The sequence below is a fragment of the Lichenostomus cassidix genome, chromosome 28, assembly GCF_008360975.1.
Source record: "Lichenostomus cassidix isolate B80296 chromosome 28, HeHo_3.0, whole genome shotgun sequence".
NCBI classification, from domain to species: domain Eukaryota; kingdom Metazoa; phylum Chordata; class Aves; order Passeriformes; family Meliphagidae; genus Lichenostomus; species Lichenostomus cassidix.
This window is the reverse complement of record NC_139508.1, coordinates 1,326,990-1,347,299: the sequence shown is the minus strand read 5'-3', so window position 1 is coordinate 1,347,299 and position 20,310 is coordinate 1,326,990. Positions and strand designations below refer to the sequence as shown.

At 52.5% G+C, this 20,310-nt stretch overlaps 1 protein-coding gene across 3 annotated transcripts; it reads right to left on the bottom strand.

The window, feature by feature from the left end:
* Nucleotides 1-237: 237 nt before the first annotated feature.
* On the bottom strand, nt 238-18,152 carry KLHL26 (kelch like family member 26). 3 transcript variants are annotated; one of them, XM_085040195.1, is made up of 3 exons: nt 17,818-18,150; nt 6,174-6,356; nt 238-3,050 (listed from the first exon to the last, which is right to left on the bottom strand). In XM_085040195.1, the coding sequence occupies exons 1-3, from the start codon at nt 17,862-17,864 to the stop codon at nt 1,469-1,471; spliced, it is 1,812 nt and encodes a 603-aa protein (XP_084896321.1). In that variant the 5' UTR covers nt 17,865-18,150; the 3' UTR covers nt 238-1,468. The 3 variants fall into 3 exon arrangements, with proteins under 3 accessions (XP_084896321.1, XP_084896322.1, XP_084896323.1); XM_085040196.1 differs by lacking the exon at nt 17,818-18,150 and adding an exon at nt 10,878-12,755; XM_085040197.1 differs by lacking the exon at nt 6,174-6,356 and having other exon boundaries at nt 17,818-18,152.
* Between the last annotated feature and the right edge of the window lie 2,158 nt (nt 18,153-20,310).

The following is a 20,310-nucleotide window of genomic DNA, read 5'->3' as shown; positions in this document are numbered from 1 at the left end:
GGAGAGTCCTCCAACCCCAGCATTCCACACACCACCTCGTCCTTCCCATCCATTTATCGCCGGCAAAACGGCAAATGGAGAGGAACAGATGAAATTCTGATGTGAAATTCGGAATGCCCGCCCTGCACCGAACCCAAAAATGCTCTGATCCCGTGAATTCCAGAAAAATCTCCCAGGTGTGGAGCTCACGCTTCCCACAGACCTCTCAAGGGTTCATCAGCACACAGCAGGCGTGAGGAGTTGTCACCAAAGGTCACAGCCCAGGATTTATTTGGCAGCAGAATGCAACAGTTTCTCTACAAAAGAAGAGCCGTGTGCATCCAAACCAAGCTGACACAGATACAAAACGAAGCCCTTGGAAACAGAATTCCTGACAAAAGCAGGGATTTTCTCTCAATCAAACCAAACAGGGAAAATGGCTTGGAGGGAAGGGAAGTTCAGGAATTGTTCTGTGCAGTGAAGATTTTACAAAAAACACAACAGAGCCATCTTCAATCAACCTCTTAATTTAAAATACCACCACGACAACAAAACCACATTCTGCTGGGAATCCCATCCTTCTGGGATGATTCCCGTGGCCAGGAAGAAAGGAAGAGCAGCACCCACCTCCTCTCCCAGAGGAAAAGTTGGGATGAAGGTGTTGGTGGGGATGGGAAAGGTGAAAATCCTGACCCAGAAACGGCAGGAGCTCTTGGCTTCACTGCTGGACGACTGCAGAGCTCTTATTGCCAGGGCAGCCAAATTTTTTGGCACTTCTAAACCCAAATAATCCTGCCTGTTTATATATAATCAAGCTTTCAGCATGGCTTTAGTGCTGCAAACCCTGCACGCCCCAATTAAGGGAGAATTTCTGCTCTGGAGCAGCTGGAGGGGCAGAGGAATCGCAGTGTGATCCAAGCAGTGAGGACCAGAGGTGTGCAGGGATGAATATTCCCTTTTCCAGGGAGGGAGAAAAAGGTGAAAAAGAGAAGTTTTTCACCTTTGAAAAACGGGAATATGCTTTCACAACCCAAGCACCTGAGCTCTCGTAGCTCCCACTGTCCCTTTATTGCTTCTGGAGGTCAGTGTGTTACACAGGTTTTGGCTTTTGTTGTTTGCTAAAAAAAACAACGGAGTGACACGCGATGATTTTCCTTTTTTTGAGGGAGGTATTGATTAAAAAACCCCACCTGATCTCCTGGAAACCAAACCCCAGCGCCCAGCGGCTCCTGAGCTGCCAATGTTTGCAGTGTTAGAAATATGAAAAGTTGGCAAAACTCACCCCCCACAAAAAAAAAATAAAATTACAGAGAGAGAGAGAGAGAGGAGAGAAAAGCTTTTCCCAGCTGTAACATCTGTTCAGTCTGCCTGGCTGACAAGCGCTGCCGATGGAAATCGCTTGCCAGGACTCCACAGCAGCAGGAGGGACTCTCTGGAGCACAAAACTTTCCATCCTCCCCTCTCCCCAACCCCACAGCACACCCCGCAGTCACCTCTGGCTCGTCACCTGCGGCAGGATCACCGGGGCACAGGCAATCCCAGCAAAAGACTCCGGGAAGTGCAAATCCCTCTCCCACTCGTCCGTCTCGGTGTTGTAGACCTGCACGATGCTGGTGACGTTGTTCAGGTGCCAGTTGTAACCCCCGACGATGTAAATCTTTTTTTCCAGCAGGCAGCAGCCCGCCTCCGACTGCCCCGCCCGCATGGGGCTCACCGTTGTCCACTGATCCGTCTCGGGGACGTAATACTCCACGGCCAGGACGTCGAAGCAGCGATCCACGTGGTCCATCCTGCCTCCCAGGGCGTAAATCCGGCCGTTGGCGCTGACCATGGCGTGCAGCACCCTGGGCTCGTTCATGGGCGTTTTAAACTCCCACTGATCCGCCGCCGGGTCGTAGCAGTGCAGCGCCTTCTTGTCCTCCACGGAGATGCCGTAGCCCCCCGAGATGTACAGCCTGTCCCCGACGGTGGCCCCGGCGTGTCCCCACGTCCTGCGCTTCAGCGAGCACACGTAGGTCCACTCGTTGTCCTTGGGGCAGTACTTCTCCACCGAGGCCAGGCTGCCCGAGCGGTTGCGGCCGCCCGTGGCGTACACCATGCCGCGCAGGACGTTGAGCTGGAACTGGATCCTGCTCTCCAGCATGGCCTGGATGCGCAGCCAGCGGTTCAGGTGGGGATCGTAGCGATAGCAAACGTCCACGGCGCCCTCCCCGCTGCGGTACTGCAGCTGCTGGCCGCCCACCAGGTAGACGAAATTGTCCAGCACGGCCACGCACGAGTGGCTGCTGCCCACCTCCATCTCGGTCAGCTCGCGGAACTGGCGGCCGCCGGCGTCGGGCAGGCAGAACACCTTGGCGCTGACGGTGCGGTCGTTGTCGGTGTAGGGAGTGCCGCCGAAGGTGACGAGGGACAGCGCGTCCGAGCGGATGGCCGTGCGCGGCGACTGCATCTCGTGCTGCCGGAAGGGCAGGATCTGGTAGTTGAAAGCCTCCAGGAGGTACTGGCGGCACAGGACGTCCTCCACCATGATGTCCAGGGTCTGCACGCTGTCCACCAGCTCGGAGGATTTCATGAGGGGGAAGCGGATGTGGCACAGCACGCGGCTGGCGCTGGCGCGGCGCGCGGGGTCGAACTGCAGCCAGCGCACGGCGGCGCGGAACAGCTCGATCTCGCTGCAGCTCTTGAGCTTGTTGCTCTGCAGGAAGAACACCAGGCGCTCCAGGGGCAGGTGGAGGAAATCCTCCTCCTCGGAGATCTGCAGGAAGTGCCTGAAGGTGAAGGCGTCCACGGATTCCTTGAGGGAGGCCAGGCTGAAGGTGGTGGCCATCTGGCCGATGTTGAGGCACGTCTCCACGCTCATGGCCGACTTGAGGAACTCCTCGCACAGCTCCACCACCGGCACCATCTGCAGGAACACAGCAGCTCCCAGCACGTCCTGGATACAGTCGAGGTCCAGGGTGACCTCGGCGCTGTAGGCGAAGTCGATGATGTGCTTCAGGCCCTTGGCAGACACACCTTTGAGCTCGATCACGTCCTGGCTGGCCTCTCTCATCCCACCTGTGAACATCGCCCTGCAGGTCAGGACACAAAAAAAATTCCAGCTTTAAATAAATGATGCAGCACCTCGGAATTGGGGTTTATTTAACATGCTTAGGGTGGGGAAGAGGGGGGAATAAATCAAGGCTAAATCTCTACGAGCCAGGAGAAATGAGAGTGTGCGATGACTTACATAAGGCTTGCATAAACAGTGCACTGAGGAGGAATATTCAGCTGTTGGAGAAGTTTTTCAACCCCACTGGCAGCAGGAATAAGAGCAGACCACGGGACAAAGCTCCAAGGAGAGGCAGAGCTACCAGAGCGGGGAGTGGAGAATTCTGGACACCAACGAATTTGTGATATTCAAAAAACTCAACAAGAAAGGATCTGCACCAGAAGAAATTGGGAGCTGCACCCTGAAGGGTTTTAGGTTTAGGTCTGCAGGATTTGGGAGCACGAGGAAGGAATACACCTGTGTTGGGAACTCGGTGATTGCTGGCAGCACAGCACACCCATCCCATCCTGTGACCTCGGCAGGGAACCACGAAATGGCTTCAAAACTGCAGGTGCAACACATCCCACGAACAGCTCTGGCCATGCAGCAGAACCTCCTCCTTCCCGATAAAAAATGGGAGCTGCAGCCCCTCCAGCCACGCCGGCGGCAGGGGGCTGACAGGCAATTAAACAAAATTCGGGGGGAAAAAGGCTCAGTTACAGCACAGCTGCGAGCACATCACTTGCCCGGGCCACGCCGAGCTCAGCCCTGGATCACCTCCTCGGGAGGCTCCTAAATTCCACAGGAAGCACATTCCACGCCAAGGGCCGGGAGGCCGCGGGGAGGGCTGTGGGACTGGGCTGAGCTTTTGGGGTTTGGGTGGTTTTCAGAGGGTTTTGTCACCCAAATGTGGCTTGGGGGAAAGGTTTGCACCTTGAGGTGGTCAGGGTGCAGCAGCAGAGCAGTTGTGGGTCAGGAGAAATCAGAGCAGGTGACACAGGGTGACATGGATTGTCATGGACTGTCAAGACAAAAAACCCTAAAACTTCCCATTTCAGGCTGGTTTTCCCCATCATTTCCACCTTTCCCACTCTTTTCCATGGGAAAGGTAAATCCGTGGTGTCACCAGAGCTGCCTGTGCCGACTCCAAGGTGCGAGTCAGCCCGAAAAAATGCTGACCAGACCCTGATCCACACAGGAATAAAGGAATATCTTGGGAACGCTGTCAAAATGAAGACAGGAGTTCCAAGTTTCCTGTCCAAACCGGGCTAGAAAACCTGCTGCTGGTCCAGCATTAAACCCAAGAAATCCTAAATGACCTAAATAAGGAAATATCTGCATGTGAAATCAGCCTGCTGTAACCGAGTGACCAGCAATGCTGTTCCCAATTATTTGTCCGTGCAGCAGATGAGAGAATTCTGCTCAAATCCCTGCATATCCCATGTCCCAGCCCTGATCCCTCGCCCCAGAGGACACCAGGCCACGTGTGAGCTCCTCAAACCAGCTGAGCAGCGAAAGGAAAGCGTTTATTGTTGCCATGCTGAAGAGAAATCATCCTCTAGAATGCAATTCTCTTTAAAAAAAAAAAAAAAAAGTGTTGTGGTTCTAAAATGCTGATTATATAAATGCCTCCATTTTTGCTCTTTTCCCTCCCCCTTCCTGCAGGGAGAAAAAGAATCCACAGAGTGTTTTCAAAAGCTGGATTATTCTGCCATTGTTCCCCAGGACAACCTTCTCCAGCACCACTGAAGTTCTAAGGAGGAATTTACTCAATAATTACATTTTGACAGTGAAACTACCCTGGCAGTGGCTCTGCAGCCAGCAGGGAGGGACAAAACATGTGGGTTTTGGGGTGAAAACAGCTCCAGGATGAACTCTGTGCCTCCTCAGCAGAGGGATGAGCCAGGAAGGTTTGTGTCACCAATGGGAACAGCCTGGAAAATGGGAGTGAAGAGCAGAGGAATGGGCAAAGGGACACCAAGAGGTGCCAGGGGAAGCCTCTTGGTGTTGTTTGATCAAATCCCATCAGCAGCCCTTTTTCCACCTCTGCCAGAGGCTGGAGTCACAGCCAGCTTGAGCTCTCTGTGGGTTTGAGGCTTCCCTGCTCCTGGTGTCCCCAGCATGTCCCTCACTCCACACTGCCCCAAAACAGCCCAGAGCCAAAGGCATTCCCAGTCAGAGCCATTCCAGAAGAGTTTGACAGTCCTGAGGAGCAGCTGAGGGGGCTCAGCCTGGAGAAAAGGGGATCAGGGAGGACCTTGTGGCTCTGCACAGCTCCTGACAGGAGGGGACAGCCAGGGTGGGTCAGGCTTTGCTCCCAGGGGACAACAGGACAGGAGGGAACAGCCCCAAGCTGTGCCAGGTGGGACATCAGCAGGAATTCCCTCATGGGAAAGGTGGTCAGGGGTTGGAAGGTTTGGAGTCCTCATCCCTGGAGGTGTCCAAGGAATTCCTGGATGTGGCACTCAGTGCCCTGGGCTGGGGACAAGGTTGGACTTGGTGACCTTGGAGATCTTTTCCAACCTCAACCACAACCACAATTCCGTGATTCTGTGCCAGAGGTGAGATGGATAAACACCTATTTGAGTGAATTCCCTGGGACTGAACTCCCTGAGACTCAATTTCCTGGGACTGAATTCCCTGAGACTGAATTCCCTGCCCTGCCATTGGCTCCCTCTGCATCCATCTGGCTGCAGAAACTCCTTGCAGTGCTTTGGTTCTCAACCCACACCAGCTGGGACAACTCTCCAGGATCTTCTGGGATCTTCTGGGGTCTGAGGAGGACCTTGGTGCCCTCAGCCCAGGAGCAGGGAGCACTGCAGACACATCAGAGGTGGTTAAAGGGAACAGGAGTGTGTTTACAATGGGAAAAACTCATTTCTGAGCCTTCTCTGCACTTCCAAATCTCCTCAAGTGGCACCAACACCTGCCCAGGTGGGTTCCAAACCTGGGTTTGGATTCATGTCTTGGCCCAGCAGCTGTGGTTGAACAAACCTGAGGGCAAAGGGACAATTCCTGAACCTCAGCCTATCTGTGGGACAAGCCAAACCCCCAAAGGCTTCTGTGGGGTGGAAATTTTGGGGTGTGGTGGGGAGGGAGAGGATGGGGAGATGGCAAACCCACAGGAAAGGTGAAAATGCCTGCTTCCCTATGGGATTCTCACCTGAAATAGTCACTGCAGGCAGCCAAGACAACTTTATGAACCTGAAACACTTCATTATTTATAGTGAGGATGACATCAAGCAGCTGAGCCTGAGCTCGAAGCGAGGCCAGTCCCTGCAGCAGCGTGGTGCTGTGGCCAGGAGCAGAGAACGTGCATTTCAGGGTGCTGTTCTTGTCAGCCATGCTAAAAACAGAACGAGAGAGACAGGCTGGTGTGAGATGCAAGCAGAGTGTCAGATACCCACCCAGAGGGCTGGGGAGGCAACTGGGACCAGCTGGGAGGAAATTCCCAGCTCAGCAGCCACCCAGAGCATCAGCACCTCGTGTTTCCTTCTCCCAGCACAAAACACTTCCACATTTTTGGGTGCTCTGGCACTGCTGAGAGCCCTGCAGCACACATGGGATTCAGAGCCCAGCCAGACATCTCCCGGGGCCACTGATGCCTGAGGAATTTCTAGATTCTATTCTCCAAGTGTCTGCAGGTTTGGTGTGTAGTTCTAGGCTTCGTGTGAACCCCAAAAACCTCTGCTGCCAGCACCTTTAGCCAAAATAATTCCTCTGAATGGAAATCCAAGGACGTGTTCATCGCCTTAGAGCCCCAAAATATGTAAAAAATTTTGGGGGAGCAGGTTTGGGGTGGTTGACATCATCACCTGAGGGTGTGATTGGAGAATTAAGGCCCAATGGCTTACATAATATATATATATAATATACATATTATATATGCTATATATACATATAATTATATGTTAATACATATATATTATACATATGTTATAGATATAGATATATAGATATAGATTATATAGATAGATATAGATATATAGATAGATAGATAGATAGATATAGATATAGATATATAGATATAGATATATATAAAATAAGACAAATTTGTTGGTGTCCCCACACTGAGCTACCCCAGAATCCACCCTGACCTCAACTTCAAGCCCCACACTGAGTCCCAAAGTCCTCACCACCTTCCCAGCCTGCAGCTGCTGGACTCCCCACTCCGGCCAAGCACAACCCTGCCAACCCCACTCAGTCCTCCCCTCCTGCCTGACCCCCAGGAGAGGAGCAGAAAACCAAAAACACTGCACGGCTGCCCTGAATAACGTCAGCCGTTTGAACCGCGCTGTCAACAGTCCCCTCCCAGCGTAAACATTTCCTCGCTTTCCCCAATGCCTCTCGCACGTGTTCCCAGCAGCATCCCGGGATCTGCCTGGCCTCAGATGCACTTGTCAGTGGGAACGCAGCGTTCGCAGCCCGCAGGATCCCTGCTCCAGGGGAAGAGCCTGTGGGATGCTCTGGGGAGGACTTCAGGACCGACTGGAAGATTCCCCGAGCCCGTTTCCCCTGTTTTTGAATTTGTTTCCCAATTTTATCCGGCTCTGAGTGAGTTTTTGGATCAAGATCCCTGCGGAGAAAGCAGAAGGACCAATAGTCAGGATGGGGTTGATGCTTCCAGGAGCATTCTGCTGTTTGGTCCCTGAGTTTTTTGAGGGATGTTTTATGGAAAAGTGACATTTAAAACAATCCCAAGGAGATTATCCCGAGTCTGGGGAGCTGCTCCCAAACCCACAGTGGGAGAGAGCACTCAGGACTGCACTTAGAGGGAATTATCATCATCAGCAGCACCATTATTATTATTATTTCGGTGGAATAAAGCCATGAAGCCAAGAAGGAGTAGGCTGGGGCTGAGTAATCCCAGGGTTTGCTCCAACCCTCCTCCCTCAGAACCTCCTGGAACAACAACAGCCACACACAATGGACCAAACGAGCCGGCGAGGTCAGGGAAGAGTCAGGGAGATGGGATAACAAAAACGGGGATGTAAACAATCCTCAGACAATGAGGAACAATGCACAGGGCTCGCTCCTATCGGGTTGCAATTTCCTGCAAGCTTTAGGGAGAGGGAGCCAGGGGAAATCTGGGATGTCCATCAGAGCACTGGGAGAGCTGCTGGGAGCTCTGGGGTGCACAGAGCCAGGCTGGTTCAAGCTCCTCAGGCTTGGGAATGCTCCTCAAATCCCGGAATTCCCGCTGGGATGGCTGGTGGTGCTCTGTGGGGTGGGCTGAAATCCCCAGCCTCCATCTGAAGAGCCTCAGAGCAGAGCAGGGAGCATTCCTTGCCGGAATAAAAAGGATTAGCAGGAAGGCAGTTGCTGACAGGATCTTTATCCACACTCTGCAAGCCAAGGGATGTCTGTCCACCCCAGCTCTTCCCGAGGAAAAAGAGGGAAGGGATTGGAGAGAACGAGGTGTGGATTCTCAGTGTGACAAACCCTTTCCCTCTCCTCCCTGGAACGTGGATTTGTTTGGGCAGGAAGGAGGAAACATCCAGCAGCAGCCAGGAAGGGATGTTCCCTCTGGACACAGCATCAGCCGCCCAGCAAAGCCACTCTGGACAGGTAAAACCCACAGGGAAGATCCGGCAGATCAATCAGGATAATTCCCAAGTTTGTTTCACTTCATTAAGATCAACCTCCTGCAGAAGTCTCCTCTTGGGAGTTTTCCTCAGTGATTTTTTTTTTGTATTGATTTCAAACATTCCTCTTCCCAGCCTTGGGGTTCATCCCTGTTGGAATGCTGGATTCACAGCCCTCCCAGCTTCACCAGCCCAAATATTCTCCTTCTTTTCCTTTTCCTCACTTCACTTGTCCAGGATGAGCTGAGGCTGGGTTGGTCCAAAGTATTTGGATGTGGAATTCATTTCAACAGGTGATGGAACAGCTACTCCAGGAAAAACTCCCTGTTCTGGTTCCTTTCTCTATTTACAGGGATAAAATAAAAGGATCCAATGATTACACAATACTCTGAGGAGGGGAAAAAAAGAGCAAAACAAAAGAAAAGCATCGCTAATGTCTAGAAAAAAAAAAGGATTTTAAGGAGAAAAAAATTAAGCTGGAAACAAAACAACATCCACACAAAGCATGAGAAATCAAGGAAGGGATTTACGGAAAACAAAGCGGGAGGAGGAGAGGTGAGAGAACAGCACCAAGCAGTGTTTGCTCTGCAGGGAGAAAAAAGGGATTTGTGCTAAGAGCAGGCTTGGCTGGACTCAGGAGCAGCCTGGATCCATGGCCTTGGCTCCCACTCCAGCTCCGGGAACACAGGGAGAAGAGCAGCAGCAGTTGGATGTCAGAGAGTGAAAAATAAATATATAAAAACCCCCGAGCACAAAAGGAAGCCTTGAACATCTGAGAGCGCCTGTGTGAGGCTGTCCCTATCTCATCCCAGATCTCCAAACGCCGTGTACTTGTTGCTCAACAATTTGTTACAGCAGGAACAGCCTGGAAGACAAAACCTGGGAAGAGCTGAGTTCTCCTCCTTGCAGCTCCCAACGTGCCCAGGAGATAAAAGCCTTTCAGCACAACGGGGAGAAAGTGTTTGTTCTGCTCATTCCCTTTCCGGGGGCTGGAGAGCTGCTGGAATTTTCCTCGGGATGCTGGTTTTGTCCTCAAAAAGCTGGAGTTTCCTGGGGGTTTCTGTGGCTGGAGTGTCCCTCGACACCTCGGCTTGGAGCAGGGTCAGGTGTGTGGCTGCAGCCGAATTTACCCGTTGGAAAAACACAAAAATCACACTCAAATCGACGTCCCAGGGTGGGGATCCCGACATCTTCACACCTCTCCCGTGGATCTATTGGCACAAAGGTGGCTTTGCAGGAGCAGCAATCCCACTTTTCCATATGGAAACAGCTGTGAAAAGGATCTTTATATCCATGCAGGGCCAGGGCAGCTGCAATCCAGCAGAGCTGATGCCTTTTGGGCAGCAGCCTGAGGCTCTGATAACATCACTGGCACCCCAGTTCCACCCCGGGGCTGCCAGGGAACGAGTAATGGGATTGAGGATTTGTCTCCAAGCTGCTGCTCCAGAGCCAGATTGCTTTCAATCCTCTGTGGGTAGAGCTCAGCGTGAGGAGAATCAACCCCAAGATGAACTTTAGGGCTCAGGGAGGTTGTGGAGATGTCCCAGAGAGGGTTAAAGGAGTGGTTCTGGCAGAGAGCAGCAGGGAAGGCAAACAGGGTCAGAAATTTCCTGCTGCTGCACCCAGAGAGGAGCCAGCAGTGCTCACCCTCACCCCAACCCACTGACCACAGCTCTGCTCACATTTCTGAGCAAGAAACACTCTGGAACAACTTCCAACCCAAAACCAGCTGCAGAGAGGAGGCATCTGGACACCCAGGAGGCAAACAGGGTCAGAAATCTGCTGCTGCACCCAGAGAAGAGCCAGCAGTGCTCACCCTCACCCCACTGACCACAGCTCTGCTCACATTTCTGAGCAAGAAACACTCTGGGACAACTTCATACCCAAAACCAGTGCAGAGAGGAGGCATCAGGACACCCAGGAGGCAAACAGGGTCAGAAATCTGCTGCTGCACCCAGAGAAGAGCCAGCAGTGCTCACCCTCACCCCACTGACCACAGCTCTGCTCACATTTCTGAGCAAGAAACACTCTGGGACAACTTCATACCCAAAACCAGTGCAGAGAGGAGGCATCTGGACACCCAGGAGGCCTCCAAAGCTGGGATGGCCATGGCCACCCTTCCAGCACCAGCTCAGGCACAAAGAACATCCCAAAGCAGCAGCAGCCTCCTCCGTTCCCCGCGGCGTCACGTGGAGCCCGAGATGCGTTTCGAGCTAATGAATCATTTTTTACCAAATCTGTCCTGATGATTAAAAACATCAAAGCTGGAATTAAAGGCTTACCGAGCATGAGTTCGTATTTCAGCATGTTTGCAACCGCTGCACCAAGTACAAGTGGAGAGAATTAGAGCAGGACAGATTGTAACATTTCAGTGATTGAATTAAGGGAGGAAAAAAAATCTTTGGCTGCGCCGCTGCCTGTCTTGTTTCTCCTCTCCTTTTACAACACGCAAGGAGGGGCAGTTTGGTGCTCTCCACCCCACGTTTCCCCACTTTTTGGGCAGGTGGTGCTGGGTAATTTTTCATCCAGGAGAAACTGGAGGGGGTTTGGCAGGATTCCTGAGCAGGGCAAACTTCCAAGAGGCAAACTCTTCCATAAACAGCAGCTCCAGAGGTGGGACCCCGCGGGGAACGGCTGGGGGACGAGGGGGGAAGGAGGAAAAGCAGCAGAATTGTGTGGATTTGTGTTCCCAAGCACCAGGCGTGGAGTGGCAGAGCTTTTTTGAGGCCAAACAAAAAAAAAATTTAGGGATTGCAAAATAGCCAGAGAGGCACCTGCGAGGAATTTTTTTTGAGGTGAGGAAAGCAGAGCTGCCATAAAGCTGGGGAGTGACTTTATTTAGAACATAAGGTATGAATATTAAGGACTTTCTTTAAGAACCTTTGACAGGCAGCATTATAGATATTTTAATAATGCAAATCATTTAATGCCTTTAGTTTCATGCCTAAGTAAAAAAAAAAAAAAACACATTTAGATTCTGATTTTTAAACTACAATTAAGACACTTAAAATCAAAACAAAAGTCAAACTCCCTCAGATAAGTCACTGGTAGCCATGGCGACTGTAATATTTCAGATCCTCAGGCTTTCTATCACATGCCCAAACGACAAAAATGAGTTTTCAGCACTTCACACTCCCAAATGTTACGTTGGGGCAAAAAGGCTGAGCCCTCCACTGAGGATTTGCTGCTCCCCAGGCTCTCATTTGGGATTTTGGGATGATGTTCCTGCAGCTTTTGCATCCCTCTAAGAACAAATGGCAAGAAGTTTCCTTGGAAGTTTGGGGGCAAGGAAGGTGAGGCACAGAAATACCTGCCCTGTTAACCTACTTCTGCTGCCAGCAGCGTTTACAACATTTCCTGGCCAAATTAACAACCACAATAAGCACTTCGTGATCAGCAAGTAATTAAATATTAACGCGCTGAATGAAGGGGATGTTTTCCAGCCAAACATAATCATCCTCAAGAAAGATATGGGAGAGGAAAAAAAAAAAAAAGAAAAAAAAAAGGCGTTTAATCGATTTCTTTGTTCCCTTCTCCAACTCCTTCCCTTAATTTCTCCCATTTCCCCTACTCTGCCTCCACTCATTTTCCACTCCTGACACCAACTCTTTCATCAAAGCAATAAATAAAAGGAGAGAGCCTGAAACTAATATCGCCATTTAGAAGTGGCTGGCAATTTGCAGGGCTCAAATAAAGAGATTATAAATGGGGCTGGAGTTTCAGAAGGAGAGGGACTTTGTGTGAAAATAATGGTTTCCTCTGGAAAACGCCTCGAGTGGAAGAGGAAAGTTTGAAAAGTCTCCAGCATCAAAATTTAAGGGAATTTAATGTTTGGCAAAGGGAGAGCAAGGAGCATTGAGTATTTAAAAGAGAAAAAGGACAAAGCCCAGCAGACAAAGCTGGTTTTCAGTTCTATTTCAGGGCCCCAAAGGCTGGTGCTTCTCCCAGCAGCCAAACTGGGGTGGGACTGGGATGGGACTGGGCACTGCTGTGTGACCCCACTGACCTCTGCCAGCCAGCCCAGGCCTGCCTCGGCCTTGCAATTTGGTGAAAAAGCAATTAAACTGAATTTCACAGCAGCCAGGAGGCACCTGGTTCATTTTCCAGTTCTGACCCACGTCCTCCTGACCCCCTGATGAGCTTATCTGCATCCAAATTCTCCCAAACTGCAACCAAGCACACCCTGCAAGAAGCTTTTCAATTTATTTCTCGTTTTAAATGCTATTTTTTCACGCCGTTAGAAGTCTCAGGCGTTTCCAAAAAATCTCTGTTTTCCTTTTTCTTCCGAGCCGAGGCCCAAGCAGACACACACACGAATTTATTCTGCTCCCAGGCATCAATCAGGAGGTTGTTTGCAAGCCAAAGGAGGTGGGATTTTGGTTTCTGCACTAATAAAACTGGATGGCTGTCAAAAAGCTGGCTGGCCTGGTGAAACAGAGCAGCAGGAAAGTGGAGGGTGAAAGATGTGAACACGTTCAGCTCCGTGCCACTGCCTGGAGTTTCAATGTCAGGCTCAGGGCAGGACGTGATGTACCCAAAAAATTGTAGGGGGAAGAAAAACAGCAACAAAAAAACCCCAGAATTGGATTTTTCAGATGTTTCTGTCGCAGAGCCAGGGGTGAAACTGCTGGGAAAAGCAGTTTGGTGCTGGATATTCACAGTTGAAAGGGACAGGGGGCTCTGAGGTGAGAGGTCAGGATTGGACTCTGGGGCACAAAATGTCACATTATTGACAAGGATTTGCCATTTCTCTTCTCTCCACCCACACCCAGAGCTGCCTGTCCTTCACTGGGATTGTCCTCAGTCCTGCCCAGAGCTGGTCCCAGTGAGAGGTGACAGCTGGAGAGGTGACACTCATCACCCGAGGCCACCAACACCACCTCAGGCTGCTCCTGTCACAGCGAGAATGGGAAGATTCTCTTCACCCCACAAACCTGATGGTGATTCTGTCCCTGTCAGCCCCAAACCCAATCCCTCAGAGCCAGGAACAAACGGAGCAAACACCAAAATCACTCAGAGCGTGTCCATCACCGTGGCAGTGTGACAGCAGTGACACAGCCAGGCACACAGGGACCCCCAGAGGGTGGGGATTTTATTTTTTTTTCCCATAAAATCGCTCTACACCCGAAGTTCAAGCTCATTACACACTCAATTCTCCCTGACAGCTCTGCCTTAAACAGCTCCGTGCTTTAGGGTCAAACCCTGCCAAGCCCCAGCTGTGTGAAAAGTGAGGCTACGGCGGTGCAGCATCCAAAATAATCCAAAATATCCCAAAATCCCATCCGTGCCCCATTCCCCGGAGCAGCCCGAGGGAGCAGCGGGTGCTCCCGCGCCTCTCCCAGCAGTGCAAAGGCCGGGAGGCACCTAGTGGTGTCGGGAAGCACAGCAGAGCCACCAAGGCCACCCCAAAAGTGTCACCTGGCCGGAAGGCAGGCACTGCTGCCCTGCTGGACGCTGCCCTCCTCCCCTGTGCCCGCTCTGGTGTCACCCTGTCACCCCTGGGAGCTGAGAAAAGCTGACCCATGGCACTGTGGCCATCCAAAAATCCGTCAGGACCAAAAATCCACCAGCAACCCCTGGGACCAGCCTGTGCCAGCGAGAAAAGAAAGATCCCCACAGTGAGAAAATCACTCCCCACCTTGTCCCACACAACCTCCAGGCCCTCCACTCCACACCTGGGAAGAATTCAGGAATAATTCCAGCTTTTCCAGAGGTCCTGAGAGCAGAGCTTGTCCCAGGCTGCTCCTGCAGCGTGGATTGCACGGCGTGGGCAGTGTGGCAATAGCACAGCAGGAGTAGCTACACGCTGAGTAGGTGCTCCAGGGTGCAGCTCTGCCCTCCCTGCACCTCCACCCAGGATTAGAGGCTGGGAGAAGTCAGGGGAAGCTCAGTGTGATGAAACAGCAGAGAGCAGCAGCAAACCCCCAGCCCTTCACGGAAAGCAGGGAATTGGAGTTTCCCAATTCCCAGCACTCTGCACCGAATTCCAGCTCAGATCTGTTTGCAGCCCTTTCCTCTCCTCACCCGAACCCTCTGCACTCAGATTGTCCCAATCCTAACGTTGTTCTCTTTCCCAGCTCTGTCCTGAACAGCTTTTGTGCCTTAACAGAGTCACCCAAGGCCACCAGAACAGCTTTTCTTAAATATCCCGAATTTCTGTGCAATTCCAGAGTTTCTTAATAAATGAAAAAGTGGGAAAGATGCTTTAACTACCATCCTGCTGTGCAAGGCTCCTCCTCACAAAGCCACACAACACCTGGAGGTAGGACAGGAACCTTTAAAGCATCCCCCAAGTTTCCTTTCAGTCTAAATAAAACCCCCAGCTCGGGGCTCTCCCAACACTGCAGAAGCAGGCAGCAGTTATTTTTACAGTGATTCAGTTGGAGCATAAACATTTACACCACGTCTACCAGATCTAACGACTAAATCTGTCTGAGACTTGCCATGTGGCAGAGGATGGATCATGGAAACCCCACAAAAACTCGACTTCAGCTCCAAAAGGGGAAAAAATACCAAGTCTGATTGAAGGGTGAGGCTGTGGGAGATGACAGGAACACAAGAGCAAGGCAGACTCACAGCCCTTATCCTCCCCATTTGTGGTTTTACTCCATCCTCCTGGATATTTCTCTCCTCCCCACCATTTTCTCAGAAGGAATAAAGTTTGGGAAGTTCAGGTCAGCATTCCCTTGATGGGAAATCAGACATTTGTGATGTTTGCCTGTTCATCCTGGTTTTCATAGCAAACACTCTGGCGTTCCCTTCAAGGGATTATTCCCAATTAATTCCTTAACAGCTTGTCTGGACACCTCAATTAATTCCCAAGGAAAGGCCTGCATGGGAACATCCTCTCCAGCATCTGGAATGATGTTTTTCCCAGATTTTTGTGACCCTGCTTGGCCCAATCCCACCTCACCAATGCTGCAGCAACAATGCCTTGGTTGCTCCAAGCACAGAAGCTTCTCCTGCTGAGGGTCCTGAAGAGTTCCTCTGTTTCCTCAACCCCAAAGCACATCCCCAGTGAGTCCTGCAGCCCCAAACTCTCCCTCTAGGTGACAAAGAGGACTGGCAGTAAAATATGAAACCCATTTGTAAGCCACGAAATTCCACCCAAGGAGGAAGCAAGGGGGGAAAAAAAGAAAACCAAACCCCAAGTTCATTTCAAACCAGAAGATTGGAGCCGTTTGCTTTTCAATGCCCAGGAGTGGCTTTATCTCGTGTCATCAGCATGTCCAGGGCCTTTTGTCCCCATCACCTCGCCCAGCCTGTTTGGTGTTGAATGAAAGAGCAGAATCCCAGCAGAGAAGTGATTTTTCCTGTGTCAGGGCAGCCACAGAGCTCCCGGGCAAGCAGTAGCAATTCCAAAGATGGAAATTCTGCCCGTGGCGTTGGAGCTGCAGTGCACCATCCCAATGGCATGTGTGAAACAGCCCCAGAGGCTCTGTCCTCCTGCCTTAGGGAGTGAATCAGAAGTGCAGAAGAGTCACAAGTGGAAGCACCCAACAAGGAATCACTGCCGGCAGGGAATGCCCTTGGAATCCTCCTCGTGCCCTACAGCACACCCAAAGACCCCCTTCAGGTTTCTCCTCGTATTCCCTCAATAAATCCACCTTTAAACTAGTAAAAAAAAAACCTTTAAACTCCCGAGCAGCAAGAAGCAGGATCCAAACTTCAATGGGCTTTGCTTTAAAATTAACAAAGAAAACAAACCCGCGGCGATAGGGAATATGATGGAGCTGCAGCTCGGGGAATAAAACTGCTGCAGCTCCAGCCTGGGTGATTTATCACAGCCCTGGAACAAATTGCTTCCATTTCTCGCTGCTGCACACCCAGAGAACTCCCAAGTGCCAAGGGGAGCAGTGCTACCAACACCTGGAGCAAGAAGGGCTGGAATTTCTGCCTGAGAGGGAGGAAGAGGAGGTGCAGAGGGACAAAATGAGATGCCACAGGTGACACAGCACGGAGCACAGGAGGTCATTAGGGGGAAATAAATAGGATGTGTCTGTAGGTGGGGATTCAGAGAAGATGAACAATGCCTGGGAGAGCTTCCCCTCCACAGTGTGGTTATTTCAGGAGGTTATTTCGAGTGAAGCTGAGGATAAATGATGCTTTGAAGGGAAGTGACAGGCTGACAGTGACAGAGAAACATCCCTGAGACAGACACCACAGCTCCCTGCACTGTCCAACACTGATTGGGATGGTGACAGACAGGGAAACCCTGGGAATAGAAACTCCACCACATCACCCCAAAAGGTACCACCTGCAACACCCTGAGCATCACCCCAAAAGGATTTACTGTGGGATTCACTATGGGATTCACTGTGAGCTTCACTATGGGATTCACTATGGGATTCACTGTGAGCTTCACTATGGGATTCACTATGGGATTCACTGTGGGATTCACTGTGGGATTCACTATGGGATTCACTGTGGGATTCACTGTGGGATTCACTGTGGGATTCACTGTGGGATTCACTGTGGGATTCACTATAGGATTCACTATGGGATTCACTATGGGATTCACCGTAGGATTCACTATAGGATTCTCTATGGGATTCACTGTGGGACTCACTGTGGGATTCACTATTTTCCGCTTCAGAGCCTCCCCCACCCCTCAGGCTCCCTCCTCACACACCCCACGAGCAACAGAGTCGCTGCTCTCCGTGATCGTTCCCTTCCCGTGGGCCCTGCTCAGGACAAGCCCCGGCTCCGGGGGCACCGGGAACATAGCACCGAGCACCGGGCACCGAGCAGCGGGCACAGAGCACCGAGCACCGGGCATTGGGCACTGAACACGGGGCACAGAGCACCGGGCACCGGGTATCGGGCACCGGACACAGAGCACCGGGCATCGGGCACAGAACACCGAGCACCGGGCACTGAACACGGGGCACAGAGCACTGAACACCGAGCACCGAACACCGGGCACAGAGCACCGGGAACATAGCACCGAACACCGGGCACAAAGCACCGAGCATCGGGCACACAGCACCGGGCACAGAACACCGAGCACCGGGCACTGAACACCGGGCCCAGAGCACTGAACACCGAGCACCGGGCACAGAGCACTGAACACCGGGCACAGAGCACCGAGCACCGGGCCGTGCCGCCGCCCGCCATTGCCCCGGGCCGCGCTCCGCTCCACACCGCGGGCCTGAGGGGAGCGGCGCAGCCCCGCTTGGCCCAGCCCCGCTGCCCGGCCTAGGCCGCGCCGGCCCCGCTCACCTGCTCGGCCGCTCCGCGCCGAACTCGGCCCCGCCGGACTCCGCCATCGCCGAGCGCCGGTGCTGGGCCGCGGGAGGGCGGCGGGGCCGCCGCGTTAAAGGCGCAGGAGCGGCGGGGAACGGGAGCCGCGGGCTCCGCTCCGCGCCCGCCGGGCCTGGCGCCGCCCCGCCGCCACCGCCACCGCCGTGTCACCGCCCCGCGGGGCTGAGGGGCTGTCGCCTCCCCCGGGATGGGGAACGGGGCTGTCACCTCCCTGTGGGGCTGGGGGAACGGGGGTTGTCACCTCCCTGTGGCCGCGGGGGTTTGTGACACTCCCCCCTCATGGCTGAGGGGATCCGAGGGCTGAGGGGACTGGGGGTGTGTCACCTCCCGAGACTGAGGGAATCAGGGATTTGTCACCTCCTGAGACTGAGGGAATTGGGGATCTGTCACCCCCCACACTGAGGGAATCAGGGATCTGTCACCTCCCCACACTGAGGGAATCAGGGATCTGTCACCTCTCAAAAGACAGGGAATCGGGGCTCTGTCACCTCCACACAGTGAGGGAATCAGGGGTCTGTCACCCCCTCAGCTGAGGGAATCAGGGGTCTGTCACCCCTCAACTGAGGAGTTTGGGGCTCTGTCACTGCCTCACAGCTGAGAGGACTTGAGGCTCTGTCCCCATCCCTCAGCTGTCCCAGGGGCTGTCACTGTCACCACCCCACGGGCCACCAGCTCCTTCCAACCGAGCATTCTCCAGCCCATGTCCTTTCCTGCAGCCTGCCCTGGAAAACCACTGGAATTCCCCTCAGGATTCCACTTGCGGGTCACCAAATGTCACCTGCAGGTCACTAAATGTCACCTGCGGGTCACTACATGTCACTTGCTGGGCCCATTCCGTGTTCAGCCACCCCTGATGGAGACAAAATCACCCGCCAGGCCACCTGGGCTGTTCAGCACAGGGATTTTTGGCCAAAATCTCCCCGTGCAGGAGCAGCAGTACCCTCCAGAGGGTGCAGTCCTGTCGCCGGAGATCCCTGCTCGCCGCCGTGCCAAAACCTCCCCTGTCCCCACACATGTTCGGCAGCAGAACCCTCCCAGCTCTCCCCGAAGCCACCGAGGCCACGAGAGGTCCGTGTAATTCCCAAAGCCGGCGCGCATCTGGCCGAGAGGGCATTCCAGGCATCAGTGGGAATCAGGAAATTATTCATAGCGCTGGCCCTGCCAACGGCCGGGGGTAGATTTCTTTGATTTCCCATGCTCCGCGTCCACATCTGTAGAAGGGGAAGGAGGGAACTCGTCCATGAGAATAAACGCGCTTGGAAAGCCGTGAAAACTCCCTTTCAAGTCAGCCTGATGAAAACTTCATGTTCTGGAGCTCTTTGCTTCAAGGGGAGCAATCTGTTTCGGGGAGGAAAAAGCTGTGTATTTTTCTTATTTAAACCTTCTAAATCTGCTGGAGCATTAAAAATATTTGGCATTTCCACAACACATTTCATTCCCAGCTCCAAATGCGTTTTACAGACGTTCATTAATTAAGCCTCGCGAAACCTTGGGGAGAAAGGGAAGCAGTGCTTATTAATTTGCTTTTTGTGTTGCTGCAGCACATGGAGACCCTGGCCAGGACCTCGGGGTCTTGTTATTTTTGAAACGACCTGCACAGAGGAGGAGATGTCAGCATGGATGGACCCTCCTGGTGTTCCATCCCCTGTCCCCTCTGGAATTTGGAGCTCCCACCCGGTTCTCTCCCCTCTCCACGGGTGTTTGGGGAGCTCCTGCCTCTCTTTCCCAACACCTTGTGGTTGTTTCACTTCCAGCTCGGCTTCGTTTGATACTTTCCCTTTTCTCCAGGGGTCACTTTGTGGAATTATGGAGTTTTTTAGGCTGGAAAAATCTCTGGGGTCATCGAATCCAAGCTGTGGCTGCTCCCCACCTTGTCCCCAGCCCAGAGCACTGAGTGCCACATCCAGGAATTCCTCAGACACCTCCAGAGATGGTGACTCCAAACTTCCAACGCCTCACCACCCTTCCCAAAAAGAGATTTTTTCCAATATCCAACATAAACCTCCCCTGGTGCAACTCAAGGCTGTTCCCTCCTGTCTTGCTGTCCCCTGGGAGCAGAGCCTGGCTGTCCCCTCCTGTCAGGGACTTGTGGAGATTGGGAATGTCCCCCTGATCCCCCTTTTCTCCACGCTGAGCCCCTTCCCCATCTCCCTCAGCCCATCAGCACATCCTGATCCATAAAACACTTCAAACAAACACTTTCCCTTTATTATTTTTAGGTCCCACCCTGACATTTGAGGTGCAGCTATCCACCCCAGGTGGGAGCTGTGAATGTGACACCTCTGCTTCCCCTGCAGGAAAAGCAGGGCTGGGCTGGATGCTGCAAATGCCTTTCACATGTTCCCCAGATCCCGGTTAAATTGAACCCCAGAAGGTCTCTCAAAGCAGGAAAAATGCATTTATAAGACCCTGGGAGGAAGATGTATTCCATAACTACTCTGGTGACCAGGC